Here is a 25,723-nt window from a genome sequence, read left to right on the forward strand (position 1 = left end):
TCAACTTGAATTCCATTTTAGGAATAATTCATAAAATACACAGATAATGTAAAAAGCCATCGTGCCTTGGAGCAAATAAATCATCTGGCTTATTTTCAGCTACATTCTTCTGGGATAAAAATATTCAGACACAATGATCTTACTGGCAAGGCTCTGTAGTCACACAAACAGTTATATGCATTAACTATCTACTTCAGAAGAACCAGTGGTGGCAATGCTTTTTTCCATTGCATCCGGACTCCTTTTGACATTCCATTCTGGTTCACTCACTTCCCTTCTTTGTACAAGGCATAAAATTAAACATTTTTGGTACTTTGACTGACCTCTGAAAGTGGAGTTTGCCTTATTAAAAAGGCAGTCAGCAAATGATAAAATGAATGAAACACTAACTTTCCTGGCTACAAGATTAGAAAGATTTATAAGAAAACTGCGGGAAAAGACAACTGGCGGTCTGAATATTTCTGTGTACAAAGAATGCAGTTCTCAGGGGAAGAAGAAACTAGGACTCATTAGGAATTTCAAGCCGATTAAGTTTCAAAGAATATTTAAGGTACAGAGGTTGAAGTTTCCCCTGCCTGGGAATAATACTCAAAATAAACAAATGATTTAGTTTTTAAGTAGCAGCACACAACATTCCTAGTATAATTTACAATGTTAAACAGTAAAGATAAATAATAACATCTGCTTTACTGAACTTCTATTTTGTTTGAAAAATAATCTATTTCAGTCTTCCTCAGAAACGGGTAAGGATGGTTTTAACTGCTTAAATAAAATCCAAGTGGTGGAGGATTTTTGCGCTGTTAAACACTCACTGCAGATGCCAAACTCACTTTGCTTTAAAGTTCACTTCTTGAGGATTTTCTTCCAGAGAGCTGAATCTGTCTTAACTGTGGGAAAGAAGCATGACCGCCACCAGTTTAACAAATACAGCCAGGGTTGGCCAGCAGTTACCCAAGTGTGTACAGCAATATACCAAATCTCTGTTGTGAAATCTGCAGAACAATATTAGCATATGGATGCATTTTTTTCACAGTTAGAGACACCACCATCTCTTTTTCGAGTTTGTGTTTCCCTCCTTTCCCATGCAGAAGCATTTGACTCTACTGCTTCAGACCATAATAAGAACAAACTAAAACCTAGACACTATGTCGTAATCAAAGATGGACTGGTATCATCACAGGTGTCAACTAGTAAGTTTTTCTTAGTAGTGGTGGTGTTTTCTTAAACCATTCCTTAGAATAATTTCTATTGCACATACAGTGAGGTCTTCAGCTTGCAAACTTTTTGTCCCAAGAAATACAGCTCTAGCACCTTGACTTTCCTAACCTGTTACCAGGTAGGACAGCTATCTATCTCAGCATCTGAATAACCTTACCTAATCTGTCTTCCTGTTTAGGAAGTTGGAAGCAATGGGACTTTTTGGGGAGGTCTCACTTCAGACTTCCTTGTCTCTGAAACAGGTGATAAGTTTGATTAAACTGGTTACATACAAACAGGATCATCAGGTGGAGATGCAGTGTGAGGTTACTGGGTACCATATTATCCTCCTAATGGAGGCACACAATCAGCTTTGGAATATTTTACTGGACAAAGTGCACACATAAAATTACTAGATTTCACTGCTAAACAGTGATGCCATGCAAATTCCCTGACAAGCAAATCTTATACAACAGATTCTTTAAAACAGAACACTACCACTAATAAAGTTAGCAAATAACCAGTGTCAGTCTTCCAAACTTGACACAAACACTGACCTGCAGTTCCAAGTACCATTTTATGTAGTAGAATTTTTTCTTTTTTTTTCCTCCCCCTTTTTTTTTTGGCTATTTCCCTAAACAAACAAAACCCTCAAAAAACCAAAACACCACAACATGCTTATTCAGTGGTTTCCTACTACCCTCATTTCCCTTAACAGAGTTCTTAATGGCTTTGGTAACAGTAAGTCCTGTGCACAACCTGTCTACCCACTGAAGAGACCAGATTAAAATAGCAACATAATGAAGTTAACAATGAGGTATGACTCAAACCGGTGTACCAGGTTATGAGATAACCCCCTTTCCCACACATTACTAAAAGTGGGCAGAATATTACTCATTTCACTACGTCGCAACACCCCACAGTTCGGAAGAGTGATCTCATGACCAAAACACCTCCAAGGGAAGACACGATCCTGCTCATTGAAAAAGGGTCTCCTATAAGATAAACTAGATTCCAGCAGAAGCTGCACCTTTACATCTACAGTATTAGGAGATACGGGCAACCTAACAGACTCATTTCTGCTAACAGTCAACCTAAAAGCCCCGCAGTGATAATGTGATATTGACAGCTACTAAAATGCTAACTATAATTTAGCAAAAAAGCATTTAAGTGTTAAGCATTTTAAAAACAAAAAGCAGCAATTAAAATGTAATACAAAATATTTCTAAAGACAATGCTAGCAGATCTGAGAGCAGACCATGAGATTATAGACCAGAGTACAATGTCATTCCAGCAAGCCATAGCATTTTCTACTGATTTCAAGCAACTTTTTGCTACTAACAATTCCTCAACTCAGAAAAGTCTGAAGCCAATGCCTGCACATCACAGGAAAGATAATAATTTAAAAAAAATATTTAAATTGGGCTTTACAATGTTTGCTAAGGAAAGCCTACATTTTATATTTACTCAAACATCTGTCCCACAAGCGTCTTGTTCAAAAATCTTCAGTTATTTTATACTCATAAAAGCCAAAAATTATCTCCATTTAATACAAAACAGAGCATCCAAGTAAATATCCCATGCCCGTTCATGCTTCCCTTTTGTTTAGGAAGGCAAAATGTACGTCATTGCTACCACTTTTAAGACAATACACAAGCTCCATGTAACTAAACCAAGATTCATTCTTCATATTTTGCAGTACTGAGGCTGCCACAAAGCTTCACAAAAGATGAGGAAATACACAAACTTTTTTCCAGTCTTAATTTTTTTTTCACCCCCACAGGATTTCCTTTAACGCTTTTATTAACAGAAGTACAGTTTTACTGCATTCTTCCAGCTTACAAAAACTTTAACAACAGATCTGGAAAACTTAACATAAAACACACTCTCATTCCCCCTGATTTCCAAGCTGTTCCTCAGCCATACAGGCACAAAACACCTGAGAATTCAAAGTTTTTTGAAAGGGGAAAAAGAAAGGCAGAAAATAAAAATCAGCATTTGCATTTCTGAAATTAAGAAACCTTAGGAAACTCCATCTGTCACCAACACTCTGATCAAGAGAAGTCACCTTCTTGCACATATTGGCAGACAGCTCTGAACTAGCAAGCTCTGTTCTGCTAAAAAAACAAATAAATTAAAAACCTCACCCACTGCTGCTACAGTCCAGGTTGCACAACCTTTTTTAGTCCAAATCGAAGTCGGTGTATGTTTATCAGAACGTGAAGTTTTCTCGATATTGCCTTCCCTGGGGGCTAGAGCTCACTACACTAGATAAAAATGCGTGGCACCTCAGAAAAGCTATAGCACTCTCCTAAATTTCTAAAGCCAAGCCTGCTCTGCTTATATTTCTCATTCTTCGTCAAAACATACAGCCTTTGTTGAGGAAGGCTTAGGAAAAGCACTTTTCCTTAGCTGGGCTCATGCATAGAAAAACCCTTATTCTCGTGTCCTTCTCATGAATTTGGGGTTCTGTCCTCCCACCCCACCATGAATTGCAACTCACCTCCTGCTGCTTCCATAATACCAGACTCCATCCCTCAAGTAAGAGGCTCTGGAGTACCTATTCATAGAATATTGCTGAGCTGCCACTCAGATATTCAAGCATCTCTCAATTCTTTCTCAGACAGAGTTGTTCTTTCAGTCATCTACTAGAGAAGCTGCAAAAGCAACTTTAGCTATTACTGTATTTCCCCCCTTGTATTTTCCAAGGAAAAAATTACACTGCCTCTCACACTCTTTTCCCCTTGTTTCCCCTGGTCAGTGAGCTCTGATGAAGTCAGGCGAGCCCTTTTATATTTTCCTGCTTCCATTGTGAGTTTTTTAATCCTGATGGTAGCTTTATGAAACGTTAACTTTTCTATAGATTGGGGAAAAAACTGAAACCACACCTCTTTTTAATTAAAATTTCAGCATAAATAGCTCAGTCTTCAAATCACAGAAAAGCAGAGTAGGAGAGGCTCTCAAAAGGTCATCCTACTGTCCCAACCAAGGAGGAATTTCACCTGGATCAGTTTTGCTAGATGCAGGTTTAACCCGTTCTGGAAGTTCTTCATGATGGAGGTTCCCTACCCTTTGTAGCAATCCACGCCAGTGCTTCACTAACATTACAAAGTACTTCCACAACATCTAATAGGAATTTTTCCTTCTGAAATTTAAGTTCATTACTTCTTGCTCCACCTTACGCAGACATGAAGAACAGAACACTGCCACATCTTCTGGCAGCTTCTTACATACCTGAACAATTCTGATTTTCCTTCTTAGTCTTCTCTTCTGGGAGTCAGTCTTTTCAATTTGTCCTCTGAAGTCCTATTTCCTGGATGTCTGATTACTCTTGCTACTCTCCTCTGGTGTCTCTCCAGTTGCTCACTATTTCTCTAAGTGCAACAGCAGTGGTGCATGGGTGCACTGTTGTGTTTAAGGCCGTAATAACCAAAGTGAAGAGACCTGAATGCTTATTTTATGGTTCTTGCAGGTTATAGTCGTGTTAAATACATGACAACTGCCTCTTTGCACAATAGCAACAACATTGATTTATTATTTGCAACTGCACAACACTGACTCCTACTCAACATACAACTACCATAAGCACTAGAAATGTTCTTCAGAACTGCTGCCCAGTGGGCTCCACTTGTGAAGCTGAAAATTTCTATTTAAATATTGTAACATTCAGTTTTCCCCTCTGAATTCCACCCCAACTGGAAAACTCATTTTTTCCATTCAAGATTATTTTTAATTCAGTAGGTCTTCCAGCATACTTGTATCATCTACTTTCAAGTCACCTACAAACTTAAATATATTCTCTATACTGACCTCTGCCAAGGTCCATTTCAACAGTGAGCAACTGGAAACTGCTTCCTGGGCACAATCATCCAACTAGCTTGCCCATATACTTAAGTCATCTAAACCATGCTCCCTGGCTGACTGCTAAAACAACCATGCGAGTCAGTGTCAAATCCTTAAACTTTGGTGGTTCTTAAGCAAAAGCAGAATGCAATACTTGTCTCGCTACACAAAAGTTCCCATAACTCTTGCATATTGACTTTTTTTAAAGCCACATGCAAGATGCAGTTTTAAGAAAAGGTGTAAGAAAAGTACAATGACAAGTGGTCAATTTCCACAAGATATGTCTAAAAAGCAAACCAAGCAATCCATCTGTTTTGCCTGCATTCTCTTTACATTTGTTCCTACCATAGAGCTGCCTGGTGAAGAGAGCACTGCAGGTGCACATGGAGCTCAGGAACAAGGGCTAGGTCTGTACAGGGGCCAAAGCAAGTTTCTCTACCTTTGCTTTAAGTCGTCAGGACATGCAGCCAACTTATGCAAACAATGCTTTGCTTTTGGTCGTGAACGCCACTCACTGCTGAAGCAGCACCCTCCCCACACAATGTGTGGGGCAGGGTATGAATTAGCACCTAGAATTGCTTGCCTAGGATATAAAAGCAGTATACAGACAGTTGCCAACGCCTTGCAAGACAGAGTTTCAAAGTCCACAAAAAAACCCTAGAAGACAGGTAGTGCTTTGTATGTTTTTGCTTTTTTAATTAGAAAGTCTTTCAGCACAGGTATTATCAAGGTCTTTAATTACATAAACTCACACTGATTTTTAAATTAAGAAAAAGGTTGTGGGTTTTTTTTTCCCTACAGCCTTAGCTAAACATAGTGATGTTATTACCTAGTTTTCAAAAATACCAGTCTACGGAAGACATTTGTAACAAATATATAGCCAATCTTACTTCATTCTATACTAAGTACACAACACCCAAAACTGTCAGTCGTATTTCTCACTACAGTTATGTACTACAAATAACATTCTCCTTAACTACTTCATCTGTAAGTTGTGCAGTTACAGAAAGCAGATAATGCTTGATTAGCATGCATGTATAGTATTAATCCTTACAAAGTTATCTGAAATATAAATAAAAAATAGAAGAACTCAAAAATAAGTTTTCCACTCAGGATGGAATTCTGTAGGAATAACTTTGACATATTTCTTTACAGCAGTCTTTGCAAAACACGAGGAACTACTTAAAACACCAATGATTCATATGTGACTATCACTTAACACTGCCTGTTACATAATTAAGACATCTACTGCAGGAGAAATACCTAGAAATACCCAGCCAGACACGATGAGAGTTGGGGATCCTCTCAAGTTCAAAACCTCTGAATTCTGACTGTTGGGCACTTGCTGACAGTGTATGGAAATTATAGCAAAGTCATGACAAATTTTTACAGCACAAATCTTTCACACTCGCATGGTATTTTCCTTTTAAGCACAACAGCTCAAAAAAAACTAAAAAGTTTTGAAGAGCGATTAAACATTATTTTACAGAAATTTTGATTATTGGTCAACTAATACGCAGTTTTACATGACACTGATGACAATACGCCACTCCCAAGCGTTGAGGTTTCCCCTCAGAATGGATAATACTAAGGAACATATAGGTTTATTTAGAAAATGATGGTTTAATATCGTTCGAAATACTAGCTAACATAAAACAGAAAATTGTTTAAAATTTTTATTTAGTTGGTGTGGAGGGGCAAGGTGTTGGGTTTTTTTTTTGTTTTGCATTATTATTATTTTTAAACTAAGCATGGTTTCCTCAAAGAAGAAAAGTTGTTGGATCACTGGTTATAAATTTATATCATATAGAAGATTACCTCTTATAATTAGATTGTACTACCTATATAATTCTAACTCATCTTTCTTATTTCATGAAATCTTTAAATAGAGTACAAGTTCTAATACAGAAATACCTACTAAATACCTAATTCAACATAGTTGGAAGTCAGGCACTGCAAATGGCTTAACACTTTCAAGAAGAAAACATAAGAAATTAAGAGCTTCTCTTTTTACCAGCATTACCCACAAACACAAAGCAAGGCAGAGAGAACTTCTGGTGTAGAAGTGATTTTGAAGACAAGTCTAATTAAGAAGGAATAATACAAATTCACGTGCAAAACAGTATCTACCAAGGTAACTTACCTCAATGTCTTGTAGGCTGAACTCTTTTTGATCTTTGAAGTTCGCAGCTCCTGCACTCAGTTCCATCAGCATTTTTGCTATTTCTGGTTTTATTGCTGCTGTGAGTCGACTCGCTGCTTCCATGACATGTTCCTGCACGTCTTTCAGTTGCATAGCTGCCTTAGAATAGTGCGAGTTCCTAAATACACTGCTGAAAAGGTCTGTAAGGAAAGTGCTTGTACGGCAAAACACGTTGAGTGCATCCAGATATTTGGAGATTCCCTGCTGGATGTCTGCGATCGGAGTAGTGTGGGACACAGGGTGGTTGCAGCTGCCCGCAGCAGCTGAGGAGACCAAAGGGGATGCTGGGGTTGTAGATGCCAGCGGTGCGCTCAGGGTCCTGCCTAGCTCAGGCATTTGATACTGCTGGTGTTGCTGCACTTTTTGCTTGGACCCGCCAAGCAAAAAGCGCCGCTTATAGTCCATTTTGCTTTCTTGTGCACTACAGCAATACATAAGTGAGTGCTTGTCCAAAGATTTCTTGAATTAACAATCACTTGTCAAATTCCTTCCTCAAATATATAGTTATGTACAGTAACAGTGGAGGACTGTGTACATAGGTTTCACAAAAGGCATTTCAAAAAGGCAAGCGTCTGTATAATCTGTATCAGCAGTGAGAAAGGCAGCCGATTTGCTGACTTTGTATTTTCAGTGTTCAATGCAGCCCTGCTGCAGTTATAAACTGTACTCAAAAAGCAAGCCGAAGTATCTTAATAATGCTCTGTCTCTTGTTTGGTATTCCACTCTGCACACAGAAAAGCAACGCTGGGGCAGAGAAGTTATCGCCTATGATTTCTTCATGAGCATATTATTGTCACTTGCTGTTAAGTCTACAAAAGTTATTTTTGTCAATGCAAATAATAGTTATAGAAGCAATACCTTAACACAATTTTCCCATTAGTAATATCAGGAAAAGTGGAGCAAACCACCGATCAACAGCGATTATAAAAGCAGTGCAGAGGCTCCTTCCTTGAAAAAGCAAATCCTTATGTCAGCAGATCAGATATCTTCAAATGTCTTGACAGATCCAGTCTGCCAAATTAGTTTACTTGTAGTGTCTCTTCTTAATACTGAAGAAAAAAAAAAAACTGGACTCTTTACAGAAGACTTTGCAAGTATAAGCTATCGAAAATTAGAGTGTTTATTATTGCAAGCCTTCCTCCCCTTTCCTTATTTGTTGAGGTAGTTGTTTCCGTTGTAACATTAAGAAGTGGTGCTTCCAGACTGCATTTGCCCTCAATTGTAGACTCAGAACAAAAATGCACAAATGTATTTGTAAGGCCTCTAGGTCATTTCCTGTGAAGGGGGGAAAAAAAAAAAGTTTAAAATGTTATAGAAAAATGAAGTTAAAGACTTTAACTCCTGCAGCGCCCTGGTATACTTCTCTAGGTATACGTTGTCAACAACACGCAAGATCAAAAGGAAGGGAGAGTCACACTGATGGTTTAAAAGGCAGTTACAAGTTGGTGTCATCCTGTTACTAAACTCAACACTGATGAATATTTTCTTATTAGTTCTCCCATCCTAGACTGTCAAACTTAAGACTATAGTTAATCCCCAGTGCGACCCCTTATACAGTTAAGAACAGTGGAAAGCTATTAATGCAGAGCTCAGGGGGAGTTAATCACATTTTCTAACCTCATCCTTTTAAAATAATTTAAGAATTAAGTCAATGAAACTTTTTTCACACATCATAATTTATTGCAGAAATCTGAGACTCCCATTCATTTAATAATTTACTAAATCAACAGATACAGGTCCTTAATTTTTTTTTCAGTAAAACAGCAGACCAATCTGTCTATATCCTAATGGAGATTAGCTGAAAAATACAACACACACATCCCATTTCGGACGACAGACAGCATCTATCCTATGCAAAGTATTATATGATGCAGAATTGCCTAACAGATTGGCCTAAACAGCACTCTCACCAGACATGAAAGTAGGGAGGAAATAGAGCTTTTAGTACTGCCCCGCTCCTACTAGCAAACCCTGGTGCAGCTAGAGAGCCAAGAGTGCTTTCTTGAAGGCATTTGTAGGAAGGTGAACAGAGCCTGAGCAGTGAGCAAGGGTCAGTTTGCAGCAGGAGACGTTCAAGGCCAGGCTGGAGGAACTGGAGCTTCTGGAAAAGGGCATGAAGATTTTTAAGCCCTTACCCTTAGCCAAACACAGCTCTTAACGGGACAGGGCTTGGCATCTCATGATTGTGTTTACAGGTTGGAGTCATATATGCATAGAATGGTCACAGTTATCCTAGGAGCTCACTTACTTATCTTTATATACACATTTTATATAAACACACACATATATATATTTATACACACACGTGTGACAAGATTTTTTTTTTAATGCCCTATGAATTTATAGCTTGTGAACTAATTCCACCTCAATCATCTTCCTTTCTTCTGTGCCAGAGTCAGAACTGCATTGACCTAATTACCTCTTATCCCACCAGCTAGGTTACGGTGGGAAACCCCATGCTAGTGTCCTGAACAGGTAACCTTCTACAGCGTTCCTTGCTTTGAGAGAGAAACATTCTATTTCTTGAGACTGCAAGAGACACTCATTAACAATGTCAGGATATTATCAGAAGGAAAGTATAATGTAGAGGAATAAAATTTGTTCAATCAGTTTATCTAGTCCTAGCTATTAGTCACACTTCAAGCCACTCTCTCCCTCTCCTACACATACACGTAACTTGATTTGATCAACTAAGGACTGCAGCAATTGCGATGTACAAGGCTAATATCAAACAGTAATTCATAATAGTTTTTTTTTCCCTGAGCACTTAAAAGAATAATCCAGATATAACAGGAAGGAGCCCTTTAATTCAACACCAAAATGTTCCTTCAGCTATTATATTTGAGATATGAAACCTGTATGAATATTGTCAAAATAGTTGGGGAATAAGGATTTTATCTTCAGTCAAAATTTCTTATTTCCACCTGTCTGAAGAAACAAGATATCAATTCATTCACATAATGTGTTTTGACACATACATATGACACAAAACTCCCACAGATAAAGAAGCAGGCAAGACACAGCAGGACAAAACAACATATAGAGCTGGATAGTCTCACACCCACTAAAACAACAGACACAAGTTCTTCAGGAAGTCATTGCTGCAGATGGTTCTGAGCAAATATTCTTTTGTATTCCCACTTTTTAAAACGTGATAAACAGATAACACACAGCAGAAATTCCCATATGCATTTCAGTATCCCTTACTGAAGTACTCTAAGCTGATTACTTTCTTTCCTAACTACTTTATACTTCTCTCAATATTCACACTGAATGTGTCAAAATGCAATAAACCCATTAAAAATGGAATTTTCTAGGAGGTCTTGATATCACATGCATAGCTGAAAACATTTTCCTCCTTGCTTTACAAGCTATGGTGCCTTACAGTAGAAAGCATGATTAAATTGGTTTTCTTGATTGCATATAAATGTAGATGGAACAAAAGAGTTGGTTAATTTATATGCATTGTATAAGTAAATTGGTGATTATTTTCCCTAAGTAGACATGAATTTCACATTGCAGAGGAACTTAAGAAAAGATCGTGAAACATCTAAATGTTAATTAGCACCAAAAGTAGAAAAAGCTAAGAAGAAGGGGTTTTAAAGCTATACAGTACTGAATTAGACAAGCATACTGGAGATGCACTACAATTTGGTGATTCTTATTACGCACTGAGCCTTTCGGGATCAAACTAAGACACTGAACTGATCATTTGAAACAGTCTGGTATTTAGCCAATACATAAAACTACTACATCCTAAAAGAACATAAATGCAATGAATAGGAAAAAAATGGTGTTTTCATATTCTCTACAGCTATAAACAAACATGACAAATCACTGTGTTTTACTTGTAGACAATTTCGTAGTCAAACCTGCAGGTACTTATGCAATTCTTCAACTTGTAATAAAATCAACATAAAAGCTTAAAGAGGACAGCTTATATCTTCAGCATCTAAAAAGATACTTAGAAGAAAGCTACAGTTCTCAACACTAGGCATGTGGGCAACGCTACGTCTTACACTTTTCTATAAGGAGATCTCCAACATGCTACGTACAAGATAAACATTCCTCCTCTTGCATCTCTTCCTGAAAAAGTGAAGGAGAGAATGTTCCCACGCTCTCCCCTCCCTTCCCCAATGCTACGGTTCCCCTGCTGCTCTTGGTGCACAGACTAAAAGTGGGGGCTCAATACTGTAACTATATGAACTTTATGCCAATCTAACTCCTGCCATATTGGGGGGGGGAGGGGAAATCAGTGTTTCATTCCAGTGATACAAGAACAGCATGTTATCAGTCCAAAATATAAACCTTAAGCTTGTACTTCATTTTGCAGAAAACAGAAATATTCACAGAAATCAAGTGTAGAAAGTATCAAGAAAATTAGCATGCCACAAATAAAATTTTATTCCTTCTTTTATGTAATCAAGGCCAAAAGTGTTGTTCATGTACCATTAAACATTATAAGTAGAACTAATATATAGTATAAAAACAAGCTTCACACTGAACACTATCCTGTTGAAAGCTGTAAAACACTATCAAAAAAGCTCACCACATTAAGTTCTCGCTTTATGGAGTTAATGCGATAGTTAAGGAACTGCTACTAGTTTGAACTATTTGAACTTCCACAGAAAATCAAGCAGACATCTGCATAAGTTGCTCTAAAAATGGCCACATTTGCATAGAGGAAACAGAAATTGCATGAAAATGAGTGCATATGCAAATTAAGTTCACTGTTTGGTGGTTGTTTTTTCGGTTTTTTGTTTTTGTTTTAAATGTAACATCCAGAATTTTTTGCTTAGATACTTCCCAGAAAAATGAAACATATTTTCTCCAACTTCACTGATTGCAAGAGACAAATTAACAGGGAAGACTTTCAGACAAATGGAATTTGGCACCTCCTAGTTTCTGTTTCGGACCAGCAACAAGGGGTCTAATCCCCCATCCGTCCCATTTGGGATTACCCTGTCTAGAAGAGGAGGCAACTTTTTTCCCTGAATCCACACAGGAAATTGAGCAGAGGAAGCAGTGAGTAAAATGTACAAGTCTATCACTAGTTAGTTTAGTTACACAATTACCCATACTGTCAACTTCCTTTCAGCCAACTTCATTTACATGAAGGCTTTGTGGGCCATACCGGTTAAAAATTTTTCGATGAAAAAAAAAAAATCATTTTTCCTGCTTTAAAAAGAGTTCTGATATCAATTTTAAAAACTGCTGGCAAAGGTGTTATTTATGAATTCTGTTGTCCTTTCAGTGAATGTGCAATATTACATATATGAGTAAGATGATCCAAAATACCTGAGCTAAATTTTTTGGGGTAATACTTCCAGATATTGTACATTGGTTTTAATTTTATGAGATACAGATTCCAAATCTCAGGATGAACATAACATCGTAAGCACCATTCATGTAAAACAATCAAACATGAAAGCAACTAATTCAATTAATGTCCCAAAAAAAGTAACTCCAAAAGAAACAACCCAGAACAGCCAGATGCTTACTAGGGAAAAGCCTGAACAAACAAAGCCTACTGCAAGGCCAAAAGGTCAGCAAGCTGCTAGAGCCAAAGGCCTCCTGTCAAGAACACACCAATTCCCTCTCACACTTAGTTACACAAATTTTGTGCACATTCAAAAGTTACTGCACTAAGAAAGGCATCATTCCACCGTCAAGTTCTGCTGTCACTAATGTGTACATCAGATCCATCACCTGGCCAGGCCACCCAAAGTCCAAATGTGGATACCTTAAAAAAAATTAAAGTATCCCAAATGGTCTTCAACATCTGAATAGCAAAATGGGAGCAGAACGGCAGGGGAAGTGCCCACACGCTATTTCCTGAAGACCAGTCTTCCGCTGTCCCCAGCACTAGCTAGCTCAGAACCAAAAAAGTTACCAGCCAAGGCCCAAAGCAACATCAATTTGCATTTCAGCACCTCGCAACGCAACTACAAACGTCCTGGCCAAGGAAACCCAGTGGCCTAAAGCAGGGACCCCTGGATGGTAACGATATCTGGCTCAGACCCAAAGCTGAGCATGCAGCATACAACAAGACAGGCTCTGCCGCTTTGCTCACCTTAAGCACCACACTGGCAAGGACGAAGGCAAGGAGAAGGCAATAGGAAGGATGGAAGAGACAACAGCAAGGGATTCTGGAGAAGGCAGCACTGAGAGGCCCAACTATAAAAACATTTCAAACCAGTAGTCTACAGAAAAGCACAGACACAGTACTTAAACAGGAGAAATGCAAAGTTAGTCCCAGGTAGGGGCCTTGTAAAGTAGACTGTACCAGTGTGCTCAAGGCACAAATGAACCATACCAAATCTTCAGCTGGAGGGAAGAGGCACAGGCTGTGTGTGGTGTACAGTTAGTTCTTGCTTCTCGTTTTAGGTAGGCTACTAATTGTAGGTAAGAATACAAGTGAACTAAGACAGATGGTGGAAACTCTTTCCTCCAAATAAACTTTTCAGGAACCTCATAAATAAACAGGTTAAGAAAAACAGTCAAGTAGTCCCAACTACTTTTGGAGGGGGATTTTGAGCCAGACATCAATACAGTATTCTACAGATTTTTAAATGGGAGTTGATTCATTTTACACTATCCCAAAGTGAAGATGGATTACATCTACAGCTATAGAGTGTGCTTAGCATTTACAAAACTTACCCATTCAAAAATACTGGAAATTGGAATCCACATACTAGAGATTCAATATAAGGAATACTAGAATTTCAGTAACAAATCTCATAACCTGAGAAATTAAACTCTGACTTCAACATCTCCACCACTCTCAATTAATATACATCTATTAATATTAAAATTGCCATAAGAATGACAACCATGTAATATATTCAATCCATCCATATAAATAAAACGCATAGAATTAAGTATGTGGGCTTTTAAAATTTGTTTTCATTTTTAAACACTGTCTTGGACATAAAACTTTTCAGAATAATACAAGAGCTGAAACTATGTTCTGAAAATTAAACTTTTCAGTCGACAAGAACAGCCATCTCCAAGTAATGCTGACTGGCAGAAAATATGCATTAATCTCTGACATCAACTAAGTTATTTTGCATCTGTAATTTCATACCAACACATCATAAATACTTAAAGCATGCAAATGCTTTTATAGGGGTTGACAAGTACCATTATCTCCACCATCAGGGCAAACGAGGCTTACAGTTTCTCGGGACTCGCTCCACGCAGCCATCAGGATGCAGGCACACGACAAAAACCCCAGCAGCCCGCGAGCGCCAGCAGGGAGAGGACGCACGTCCTGGTAGCTCAGCCTATTGGCAGGCAACACACGTCACCAAATCCCGATTGCTTTTGGTCAGGTGCCCATACTTAGGCTACAAAGCCAGAAAGGAAAACTGACCTCACTTTTCAAGGCTGATAGCCTTTTTAACAGGGTGGGCTGCAGCCACTGGAAGACCCAGGAACCTCCTGTATGACTTTTTTGTTTGGGGTGGGGTTGTTTTTTTTTTTTGTCATCCAGGTTGTAAAATCTCCTATTAGAGGAGGACAGGGGGAGAGAGACAGAAATAGCCTATTATACCAATATCATTTTAGTTCTTGTTAGCTCATGAATTGCTTATTGGGATTCCTTTTTGGCTGCTTGCCCAGAACAGTTGGAGGAAAACAAAACAAAACAAAAAAAAAATAGGCAAGCCAACCCTTGGTGAACCCATGAAGTGCCTGTTGGAAACATCCTCCTTCCAGTGTCTCCCCCTCCTAATACCTGACACTGTGGCCCGCTCTCCTGGCTACTCCAGGGTTGGATTGGTGTCAATAGGCACAGTGTTAAAACTGATTCAGTGTCTTCCCTCCCACCAGTTGGGGACCACAGCTCCCAGGACATACTCCACAGGGACTATGTAGTTAGCGTAGTTTCACTAGAATCATTAGCTTGAGCATCCTGTTTAAGTGTGTACAAATCTAAACACACCAACTTATTAATACAGAAACTGATCTCATTTACTAGTGAAGCAATTACAACAGAAGCATGGAGATTTGTTAAACCTAAGTGGAAGGCTCCAGCAACTTGGTTTTATTAACTCAAAGACCCATTTAACTGATGAAATATTTACCTAATATTTATAGACAGTCTCTGAACTAATTTATTATGTCTTTGTCTAGAGCTTTTTTCCCTTCAAAATTACTCTCCTGAAAAGAAAGCTACTAACTTATTTGTGCCGCTTTGCGTCTTTTGCACTTATACTGAAAAATCCTCTAGAGGCACACCTATGCTGGATGCCCTAAATGACAAGCAAATACAAAAATACCCCCATTCCCTGCCCCAAAAAAACCAAATCAACAAAGACTCTGTTGTGAAAACCACTCAGAAATAGAGAGAACTGGCTGAAGAACATCAACTTTCTGGAGCTAGGTAAGGACTGAGGGTCTTGGCTGCTCAGCACTACATCACTTCACTTCCAACCCTTAACCCTCCAGGAAAGAATCCATAGCCCTAAACTGTGTAACTACACTCCCTTTAAAATACACGTGGAAGGTAGGTGTATCTGAATCAGATTCAGAGTTGTCAGTCTACCGAGCTGGATTATTCCAGGGCAGAGCCTACAGTGTGTCAGGAGGCTTCTTACATGTTGTTTGAAGTAAAACATTTAACACACCAAATAGCACTAACTCAAGTCTCAGCAATAAGATATGACAGCAAAAGGAAAAGCTGGTGAAAGGAATGTGTTAAACCAGACCTTCTTTCAGACTTGGGTGCCTCCCTGAATGTCAAAAATAGACGCCTGTGTCAGATCAGGATCACCGTTTCAATCCTCCCTTGGCAATAGGTACTTACGTTATCTATTTTGAAAGCAGGACCAGTTCCCTTTTGAAAGAGAACTGTGGGTATAGACGAGAAGAAAAAGAAAATAATGTCCATTCTTTTGATACAGTAGCCTAACAAAGCATCTGCACACAGCATGAGAAATTCCCATGCAATGTGACTGTCAGCCAGAGGAGACTCAAGACTCCATCTCTCATCTCCCAAAAGGGTGCACTTAACATCAGCCACAAGCACACTCACTCTTGCTCTCTGAGCTGTATAACGTGCTAAGATGAAGAAAAGGCTCATGGGACCACAGCGAGAGCGAGCATGAACAGCACAACCTTTCTGTAGAAGAGGCACAGCTCTGCCTCCCAGAATAGATCACCTGCAGAAGTCTTTGATTCTGGCCACTACCTGCAGGACTGCTTGGGAAGAGACTCCTGCTCACAGTGAAAGCCAGCCATCAGAAAAAATACTTTTCTTCAAAACCAAGTGAAGAACTGAAGGCCATGGTTTCAAGGAAGGGGTGGAGAGCTGACAGTTTCTAGAAAAGTCTTGAGAATAAGTTAACACCTATTCCTATAAATGGCCTTTTTCAGCCACAGATTTCACTTCATGCTGAAGGAAAGGCAGGAAGAAAAGGCTGAACCAGAGAAATATTCAATTAAAGCATGTGGAACAGGAATATTACTTCGTCAGGCTTATGCATCATGGTCCAGTTAAGGCCATTTGAGATAATTCCCCACCACCACCCTCCCCTCCCAAGTCTCCTTGCAAACTCACCCAGCACATCATATATGCACTTAAAGCCTTTCTAAGCTACAGCAGAGGCCACCTATGTTAGACTATTCCTCTTCACCCTGTCACTCCTAATTACAGTTTCACTTCTAAATACAGTAAGTGCAAAGAGTCTAAGATGGTATTTCCTTGTTAAAACTTAACAGAGAAAACAAGCATTAAGAAAACAATATATAATTGTTTCTCAGTTCTGTAGTGATATCTACAAAAATCATTATTTCCCATGTTTCTGCAGAAGACCAGCTTTCACATGGAGAGGGAACACAGTACGACAACGAACAAAAAAACCACCACACCAAAACACTCCTACAATCCTATAATCTCATAGTAGACATCTTAAACCTGGAAGCAGTTTAATCTTTGGGCTCACTTCAGCAATGGACTTAAGCATATGATTAGTTCCAGTAAAGTTAGTGGTATCTCTCACATACTCAAGTACCTTGTTAAATCATGAGTTGCAGCTTTCCAACATAAGCAAACGCCATATGTATTTTTCAGTATCATTCACTGCGAAGAGAGGTTTTTAATACACATTGTAAAATGCGTGCTAAAAGTTTCTACTAACATTTGTTAAAGAGGTTTAGGAAATCGCCTTGAAGAGCTTAGTTACTGCTGAGTCAGTGTAGATCAAGAAATCAAGCAGAGGGCTCTATGTAAAGCTTTATTCCCACTGGCTTAAAATGATTTGTCCATAGACCCAAATACCACACAAAAAGCTTCTGCATATGGAAAAATGGGAATAATTCCCACCCTTTGGCAAAGTACTTGGAGAAATAATTGAAGGGCATTCTATAAATGCTACCTTCAATACATCTTCTTTCAGAACTCAGGTTCTTCTGAGGAAGTTTTTATTGCTCCAAACAAATCATACGTTAAACAAGACTTGCAAAGACAAGTGGGAGTAAGAGCCCAAGTCAAATACTACAGCGTTTAAGCATGACATACTACATGCACTACTATATATACAGATATATATACACATGCACACACACAAAGAATGGCGTAACTTTACCGGACTGAGGGACTAAAATAAGATACTAGATTCATTATGGATAAATTTATCAGCTCATACATGTGAAAAACAATCCTAGTCTCACATACAAAATGATGGGCTCTGGTCTGATCATTACCATTTAGGAAGATGGTGTTACAACTGGCTGTTTTCACTAAAATGTCACCCCGATGCTGAACAGTAGAGTCAGAAGAGTAAATCTTATGTTACAAATTATTAGCAAAGGAATTTGGAAGGGAGCAGCAGTGTTGGGAAAGCCAGCACCGTAATTATGCCGCTGCATAAATCCATGGTTTACCCACACTTCAAATTTAGCCTGCAGTTCTGGTCTCCTTATCGCTCTTTCTTCCAGAGGGACTCATTTGGCTTACTAAATAGACTGACCACAAGCTCAGGAAATCCTATATGCAGCAAATCGTTGAAGACAGTTTTAAATTAGTATAGCTCACAAATTCACCCTGTTCTTGCCTTTCCCTAGGTATCCATTTATAACCTCCATGGGATAAAGAAGGCTGAGTTGGATCGATTTTGAAGTCTGAATCAGCGTGGCCACTTTTATCTTCTTATTCACCCCAACTTAGCGAACATCGAAAGCAGTATATCACACTGACGTACTGTTTACAACTGCTCTGGAAACAGAAGTATTTCCTCATCGATAAATCAGCTTTTAAACTTTTAGACAAGGCTTCCAGTCATTTTGCTGCTCTTGCAAACAGATACTACATTTCGTAAATGCCACAGTACTCACACTTATTAGCATATACACATTTGAATTTTTCAACTGAAATAAATATCCCTAAACCAAATTTCTAGACTGTTTTAACTGAGTTTGTGATGCTATGCAACTTTAAAAAGAAAACCCAAACTCAGAGTAGCTTCAGTACGTTTTAATTATTTTAGTAGTGTTAGACAAGTCATCTTTCAAGGCAGTGAAAAAATCACAGATCCTCTACACATTTAAAGCTCTTCTATGAAGAAAGAAGTTTTGAGTACTAGAAACATAAGACAGATTATGTACAGAAAATCCTGTATAGCCTTTATGAGATTTTTTTTGCCTGTTTGCAGCGAGAATGATGAAAGCTTTCAAAACATTTGGAATAACTCAACACCAACAATCTTTCCTTTCCCAAATTACTGTGCTTCTTCTGAATTCTCAACACTTGCCACAGAATACGTCTACAACATTCTTTTGATACTAGACTACATCAAAAAAGAGAAAGAAAAAGCCCTGCAAATGTGTTTTCTTAGTTGCATTAAATATACTAATTCTAACCTACTCATATAAATTAAGTGGCTACTATTAGCATGTTATTTCCACATGTAAACTAGTCACTTTTTCATATTTAATAAGTATATTACCATACTATTTCTTTGTGACCAAAATCAAAACCTATTCCAATATTTACTAATATTTATTCTCTTCAGTACATGGTAGAAGCTTATCTATCTTAATGTTGGCCTTCTCCCCTAACTCATTCACTGAAAGTCTCCTACGTGAGAAGTATTAAGTATTCTGAAACGATATGAATTTCACTTCCAAAAATAGGAAACAGGAGTACATATCAGAAAAACTGACATCAGCACACACACTTATTGTCTCATGACAGTTGCAGCCACGAGCTTTTTTGTCATCTAGCTAATACAGATTCATGTCTCCTTACCACAACTCCTGCATTCTGAGAACAGACTTTCCAAATGGTTTATGGGCTTACTGTATTTGAGTAGCAGTAGATTCATCACTGAACAGCTGGAGTTTTGCCCAGGAAAACAAACTATATTCTATACTGAAGAAAGGGACATGATGATTAGGCCTTTCATATCCCTCTCATGTTGAAAATTATAGAATTATCAGAAAACTGTAATCATGAAAATGTTAAACTAAGGAGAATGTATTTTTATAGCAAATGAACATAATTATGTTTACCATATTTGGGCCCAAAGTTGGCTGGCAATTCAGTCTGTATATAGACAGCAATATCTGATTCACTGTCACAGGATATGAATAAACCAGAGCAATCCAGTGTGAACAACAGTCTCCCTCCTATAACAAAACCAAACATTAGTGTGTACATAATACTCCAAAAGCATCATATAATACTACTGTAAATAGCGATTTCATAAACAGTAGTAGTTGAATAGTTTTAACCTTAATTCTAAAAATAATTCTTGAACTAGATCTTTGTAACAGGAGACTTTTGGAACTGTCAGAATGCTTTATTTCTAACAAATCTATGGTTTTTAATATATTAGATTATGTAGAACTAATTTCTGTAGCTGATGAAGGAACAGTGGTGACAAGTAATTTGAGATCATAAAGATCAAAAAAGTAGAAATGGTAGCATGCATACTTCATAACCTTTCCTCATTTTTTCTAATCAAAGAAGCTGCTTGTGTGTCTTTGGCACAGCGTTCTCTTCCTCATTAGGACCAGAATTTATAAGTCTTAATTAAATATAGATGAGATTTTTAAAATAGCACTAACTCATCCTGCATAGCTGGGGTCAAAACATGATTAGTTATAAGATCAAATGTAGCACCCTTCCAGTTTATAGATCTCTAATACAAATCAAAAGGGAAAAATATAGCCAAATCTTGCCAACTATAACCTTTCTCCCTTCAAGAACACCCAAAGCTTAGCGCTTATCTAGTTGTTCTGCCTGCTTTACACAGCAGACAACTAAAAAAAAAAATCCTTCCCCGAGTTGCTCAGCCTTCTGCAAATGCCATTAACAACTGGTTCAAACACAAGTTAAGCACCGGAGACAAAAGGATTCTCCTCTTGCCCTTCTTCAGCAAGCCCCTGTGCTCCAGCAAGTATCACCCCACCTTCAACACAAGGGCAACAGCTTACATCTTTGAGACTCCAGTATCTAGCACCTTCTATTACCTGCTTCAGTTATCCTGCTTTCTATTTCAGTCCACAGCATAATTTGTTGCCTTTTATCCACACAACGTAAATGCCAAAATAGGCCACAAGTCAACTTAAAAATCAAAAAGCTGCACACTGAAGGCTGAGGAATGCTAGAGCAATCCTAGGTCTTCTCTATCCATTCCTTACACTGACACAGCTGTAAGAAATTTCTGGGTTTTAAAGCAATTAGTTACTTGATTTTTGCATTTTATATGTTCTTCCTAGGAAGACTAGTTTGATTAAAGTTATTTTGCTTTTATTAAGAAAAGCAAAAAATTTTAATATTTTAACAGACTACCGTTTTCCTGCTTCTTTAAAAACAGAGTTAACACTCTTAATAATGAAGTTTAATTTATTTCAATACAAATAAATTTACACATTTGGAAAATAAATCTCATTTTTTGTATCTAGTGTAGATGCTACCAAGGAATATAAATAACTTCACACAAGAGCTACTTGCTAACAAATGCATACATAGAATTCTGCCGGCACATCTCAGCAGCCAGCATAGCTTCTCTAGCTTCCGGCTTTAAGCTGCTACATTACGTATACGGCATGGAAAGGCATACAACAGTCAAACTGATGTTCAGATAAATACTGATGTGATCTGACTGATGTAATGTGATTTTTCCTTTAAAAAAAATGCATTGTTCTTATGTTAAGAATTATTCCCCAAAGAACTCCCCAAATATTTCCCAATAAAATTATCAATTGTTAAATAATTATCAATCCTCCGTTACAACATACAAAGCACAAACCACCTTACCATGTCCTGAAAGTAGGAGTACTGATGCTTTTATATAAACAACTAAGCCCTCAATCATGGGCATGATTTGTCACCAGGTTACGTGCCAAGATTTCTGCAGTTAGCTTTTTGCCCAGCAGAAGATACAATGGGATATTTATGCTGGTATAATACATCTTGAAAGAGAAACATGTTATGTTTTAATCCATAAAACAAATTAACATGATGTGGTTGATCTATTCAGTAGAAATCAAACATCCATAAGCAAACCTGAAGACTTAAGCTTAAACTTTTATTATTTGTTACATCTTTCTGAAAACTCACATGTGTGTTCCTCCCAAAGCACCTAGTACCAACAGTCCAAGATATCACACACATGCATCAGTGGAAGATCCTAACTTCATACCTAATGAAATACATCCAATGGTGTCTCTCAATATTCATTAACAGAGCTGAATTTTGTTCACAAATGAAGACTGGAAAGAAACATTGAAAATTGTAAGTGGTATACTCTGATGTGTCAATTATACTTAAAAATTATCATCAACGTGAAAGACTAGACTTACATTAGATGATGTTTAGGTGATTTAAGCCATGCTGGCACTCCTTCCCAGTAACTTATGTTGACAAAGGGCTTTCTGCTGCAGAAATTGCGACACAGTAAAGCTCTGCCAGCCATTAAGACACTGCAAAGATGCCAAATACATTTAAGCAATGTTTCAATACCAGCTGATGCATCCATTGCAGATCTGGCCAGACCCCTTTCAAATATATTTCCTAAGTATGAGATTTAGAAAAAGCAACCTTTTTGCCACCAGGACTGCCTGTGCAGAGGGCATGCTGACAGCCCAGACCACCCCACCGGTACCAAGCACTGCCCATGACTAATCTGGCACCAGCATGTGATGGTATGGAGAATGCTATAATACACAACACTAAGCATCAAGGCAATGCCTGGCCATTTCTATTTTATATATTATTACAAACCTCCTCAGGCACCATTTTTAGCCACTGTTGGATTTCCTCCCTTCTCCCCATCCCCCAACCAGGCTCCAAACCTTGAAGTAACCTTGTTTTGTTCCCCCCCTAGAGACAGCTCCATGCCTGAAACATAACCTCTAATCTTATTTTCTATTTCTAGCATACAATTCACGACCCTTATCCCAATTTTTTAAATTAAATATCCCCCATGTTGCAGACTCTGATTCCTGTAGTCAGGATAGTGCACAGAGTACGTCAGAATTTATAACCATACATTTCTTGTTGAGGACAATTTTACATTACTTTTAAGAGCATTAGAAACATACAGTCTTTACACAATATAGGTTGAAAACCTCTTTTGCAGGGAAGGCTTTTAAATACAACTGTCAGTACTCCACTGCAATGAAACAGCTTTATTTGTCAGAAGTTTTAGATAAAGACCTTAAAATACAACAGATCTGCAATTCAGGGCAGTTTGCAAAGCAAAGCATTAACTTCCAACAATTATTGATACTGGGAGAGTATCTGTGGACATTAAGTTAAAGTCTTAAATTACAGGGTTTTATTACAAAGGAAGTCTTCTCATCTGACACCATATATTTATGAGAAGGACTTCGCTTAAGCTTGTTTGGTTTTTTGCAACAATGAAATATGTCATCTGTTTGCCATGGATTCTGTAACATTTCTCACACAAAACAAATTAAAATAAAAATGGCCTATTGGATCAGATGTCCATCTAGGCCACAATGGCAGTGGTCAAAATTTATGCTTTTAATTAATTAGCACTATCCATAACCCTCTTTTATATTTTTATCAATTATACCCAATTTGTGCAGTTACTAGGGCAAAATGTTCCTCCACGCACAAATTCTCCCACAAAAGCACTTTGATACAGAACAGCTCCCTGAAAAATGAAAAAATATTTTTCTGTCTCCAAAGTACTGAAAAACAAGAAGTTTCCAGGATTCGTCCCAAGCCTGGAGGTTCCAGTCTGACATAGCCATGCCCTCTCAGAGCTGCAGGGAGTTACAAGTACACGTCTGCATTTTCATCAGCCACATGCTAACACTCTTCTGCCTACCCCAAAGTAAGCTATTTCAGTCCCAGAAACCACATCCCCATGGAGCGTGGAGGGAACATCTGTCCCTGTTCAGCTGGCTGGGTGCTCACCCTGCAGAGAGGAACTGATTTGGTCACTGTGCATTACTGAATACCTTCACTTACACACAGTGAAAGTTTAAAAAAAAGTTAATTCCAATGTACCCACATACCAAAATATTTATAATGCTTATACCACACTAGTAGCTAGCCTTTCAAAACAAGGCCAACTATATCGATATGACTTTCTGTTGATTAATCAGAAAATTAGTCAGCCTAGGATGCTAATAGCAAAGAAATTGCCCCTAGTACTTCACAAAATTACTTTCCGAGTTGTATTTTAGACATAATAGTTATGGGACAACTTGACCACACAAGCAAAATTAGGAAAGGAGGAATAATCTTTGAACCAAGACATGAAGTGTTACAACATGTTTTGTTAAATTTATATATAACTTATCAACATGTTTTACAATAAATACGGTTTGTTTCACATTGGTCTGCACAGGCAGTTCTAGTAAATACCGTTAGTTTGTTCTACTTTCTCTCTCCCACTCCTTCAGCTTCCATTCTATTCTCAGCAGGGCATCATTTGAATTTATCAGTAGTCCCACAGAAATTGAATAGTGCAAGTGGGAGAACAGCCTCTAGCAATTAAGAATAAAAGCAGGTAAGTGAACATAAATCAGACTACAGAAAAACATATGAGAGAACTTTTTAAGGTAGCAGAGCTGGATTTTGAAGTGGACTGGAAAACAATAAGTAAAGAAATTGTGAAGTCAAGAGTCATCTCATCAACACACTTATCAGATCAATTTATACTACGAAACAAAAGTTAGCACTGTAAAAGGAGCAGTGCAATCAGAAGTAACCTGACATGAGATTCATTCCTAGGTGACTACTGAGGGAGTGACAATACTTTATTTCCCTACTTTAAAAAAAAGTTACATTGTCAACATAAATGATAATTGCAAGTCAGGACTGCCTTTCATAAGAAAAATAGATAACAAAAAAAAAGATGTTATAACAAAAAAGATGTTATAAACATCTATAACAAAAAAATGTTATAAAAACCTATTTTGAATGGTAACTTCATTGAGTCTTAAGGGTCAACGTTTGAAAGCTTCTCCACCCCACCCCAAAATGAGGACTAGAAACATCTCAAAAAACATCGCCAAGATTCTCATGTCAATGAATGACAGCCACAAAAATTTATCATAGCACTAGGAAAATATTTGCAAGTATGTTTTCAAAAGGATACTGTTATTCAAATGGAAAAAGAGTATTCACACCACCACTGTCCAACAACCCAACTATTTCAAAATATTAAATTCATTAAGCATTTTATTACTGTGGTCTCCATAAAATACATAATTAAAGAACTAATGTAATATTGCTTGTCGATGTAAATATAATTTTAAAAATGTCTTCCTACAGTCTCTGCTTTTAGTATGAAAGTTAGAGAAGCAATTCTGAAGTCCTCACTGAGGACAACATTAGGAAGGTCTTTACTTTTCAAAACTGTTTCCACTCCCTTCTTTCATAAACTTGTGGGAACACAGTATAGGTGGTTTTAGTCATGTAAGAATGTTCTTCATTAGTCATAAAGAATGAAAACCAAGTATGTATCAAAGTAAATCCATACTTGACACCATTTTAAAATCCTTACTTCATTGGGAAACGGCTCCTGAAGTACAATCACTGATGCAGGCTGGACATACATGATAACTTGTGCCTTAATTTTGGATAAAGCATGCAATAAATATTCTACCAAGTCAAAACAACCCTTCTAACATACAATAGTTTATATAAAACATTCAAATTACTCAATAAGCATCTGAAAAAACATTTAAGCTTACTGAAAATGTAGGGGTTTTTTTTTAATTTCTCAAAGGAAATCTGAGAAGGATTTCTGAAAAATAATGCCTTCCACCTCCAGCCCACCAGCATCATCAGGTGAAGTCATCATAGTGCTAACAGCAATACTGTTACTACTGCTGTCAGTACTGGAGCTTAAAGAAATGAACACTGATCATCATGATGGCTGATGAATTGTTTTGTTTGGTATTTAACAATACAGTTATTTAATTAATTTTTAAAAATAAACTATTCCATTTTAAATATTAAGTATATTAACATGATCTACAAGAATATTA

The 25,723-nt window shown here is 37.7% G+C and overlaps 1 protein-coding gene across 3 annotated transcripts in view; it reads right to left on the reverse strand.

Annotated features, from left to right (window-relative positions):
* The window catches only part of GARRE1 (granule associated Rac and RHOG effector 1), a 60,970-nt gene that overhangs the window by 23,678 nt on the left and 11,569 nt on the right, over positions 1–25,723 (reverse strand). For all 3 annotated transcript variants that reach the window (XM_072872223.1, XM_072872221.1, XM_072872222.1), the window contains exon 2: positions 7,184–8,518. In XM_072872223.1, coding sequence (XP_072728324.1) covers positions 7,184–7,678 — 495 coding nt within the window. In that variant the 5' untranslated portion in view covers positions 7,679–8,518. The remainder of the gene's footprint in view (positions 1–7,183; positions 8,519–25,723) is intronic.

This window comes from Ciconia boyciana, chromosome 9 (assembly GCF_034638445.1).
Source record: "Ciconia boyciana chromosome 9, ASM3463844v1, whole genome shotgun sequence".
Classification (NCBI taxonomy): domain Eukaryota; kingdom Metazoa; phylum Chordata; class Aves; order Ciconiiformes; family Ciconiidae; genus Ciconia; species Ciconia boyciana.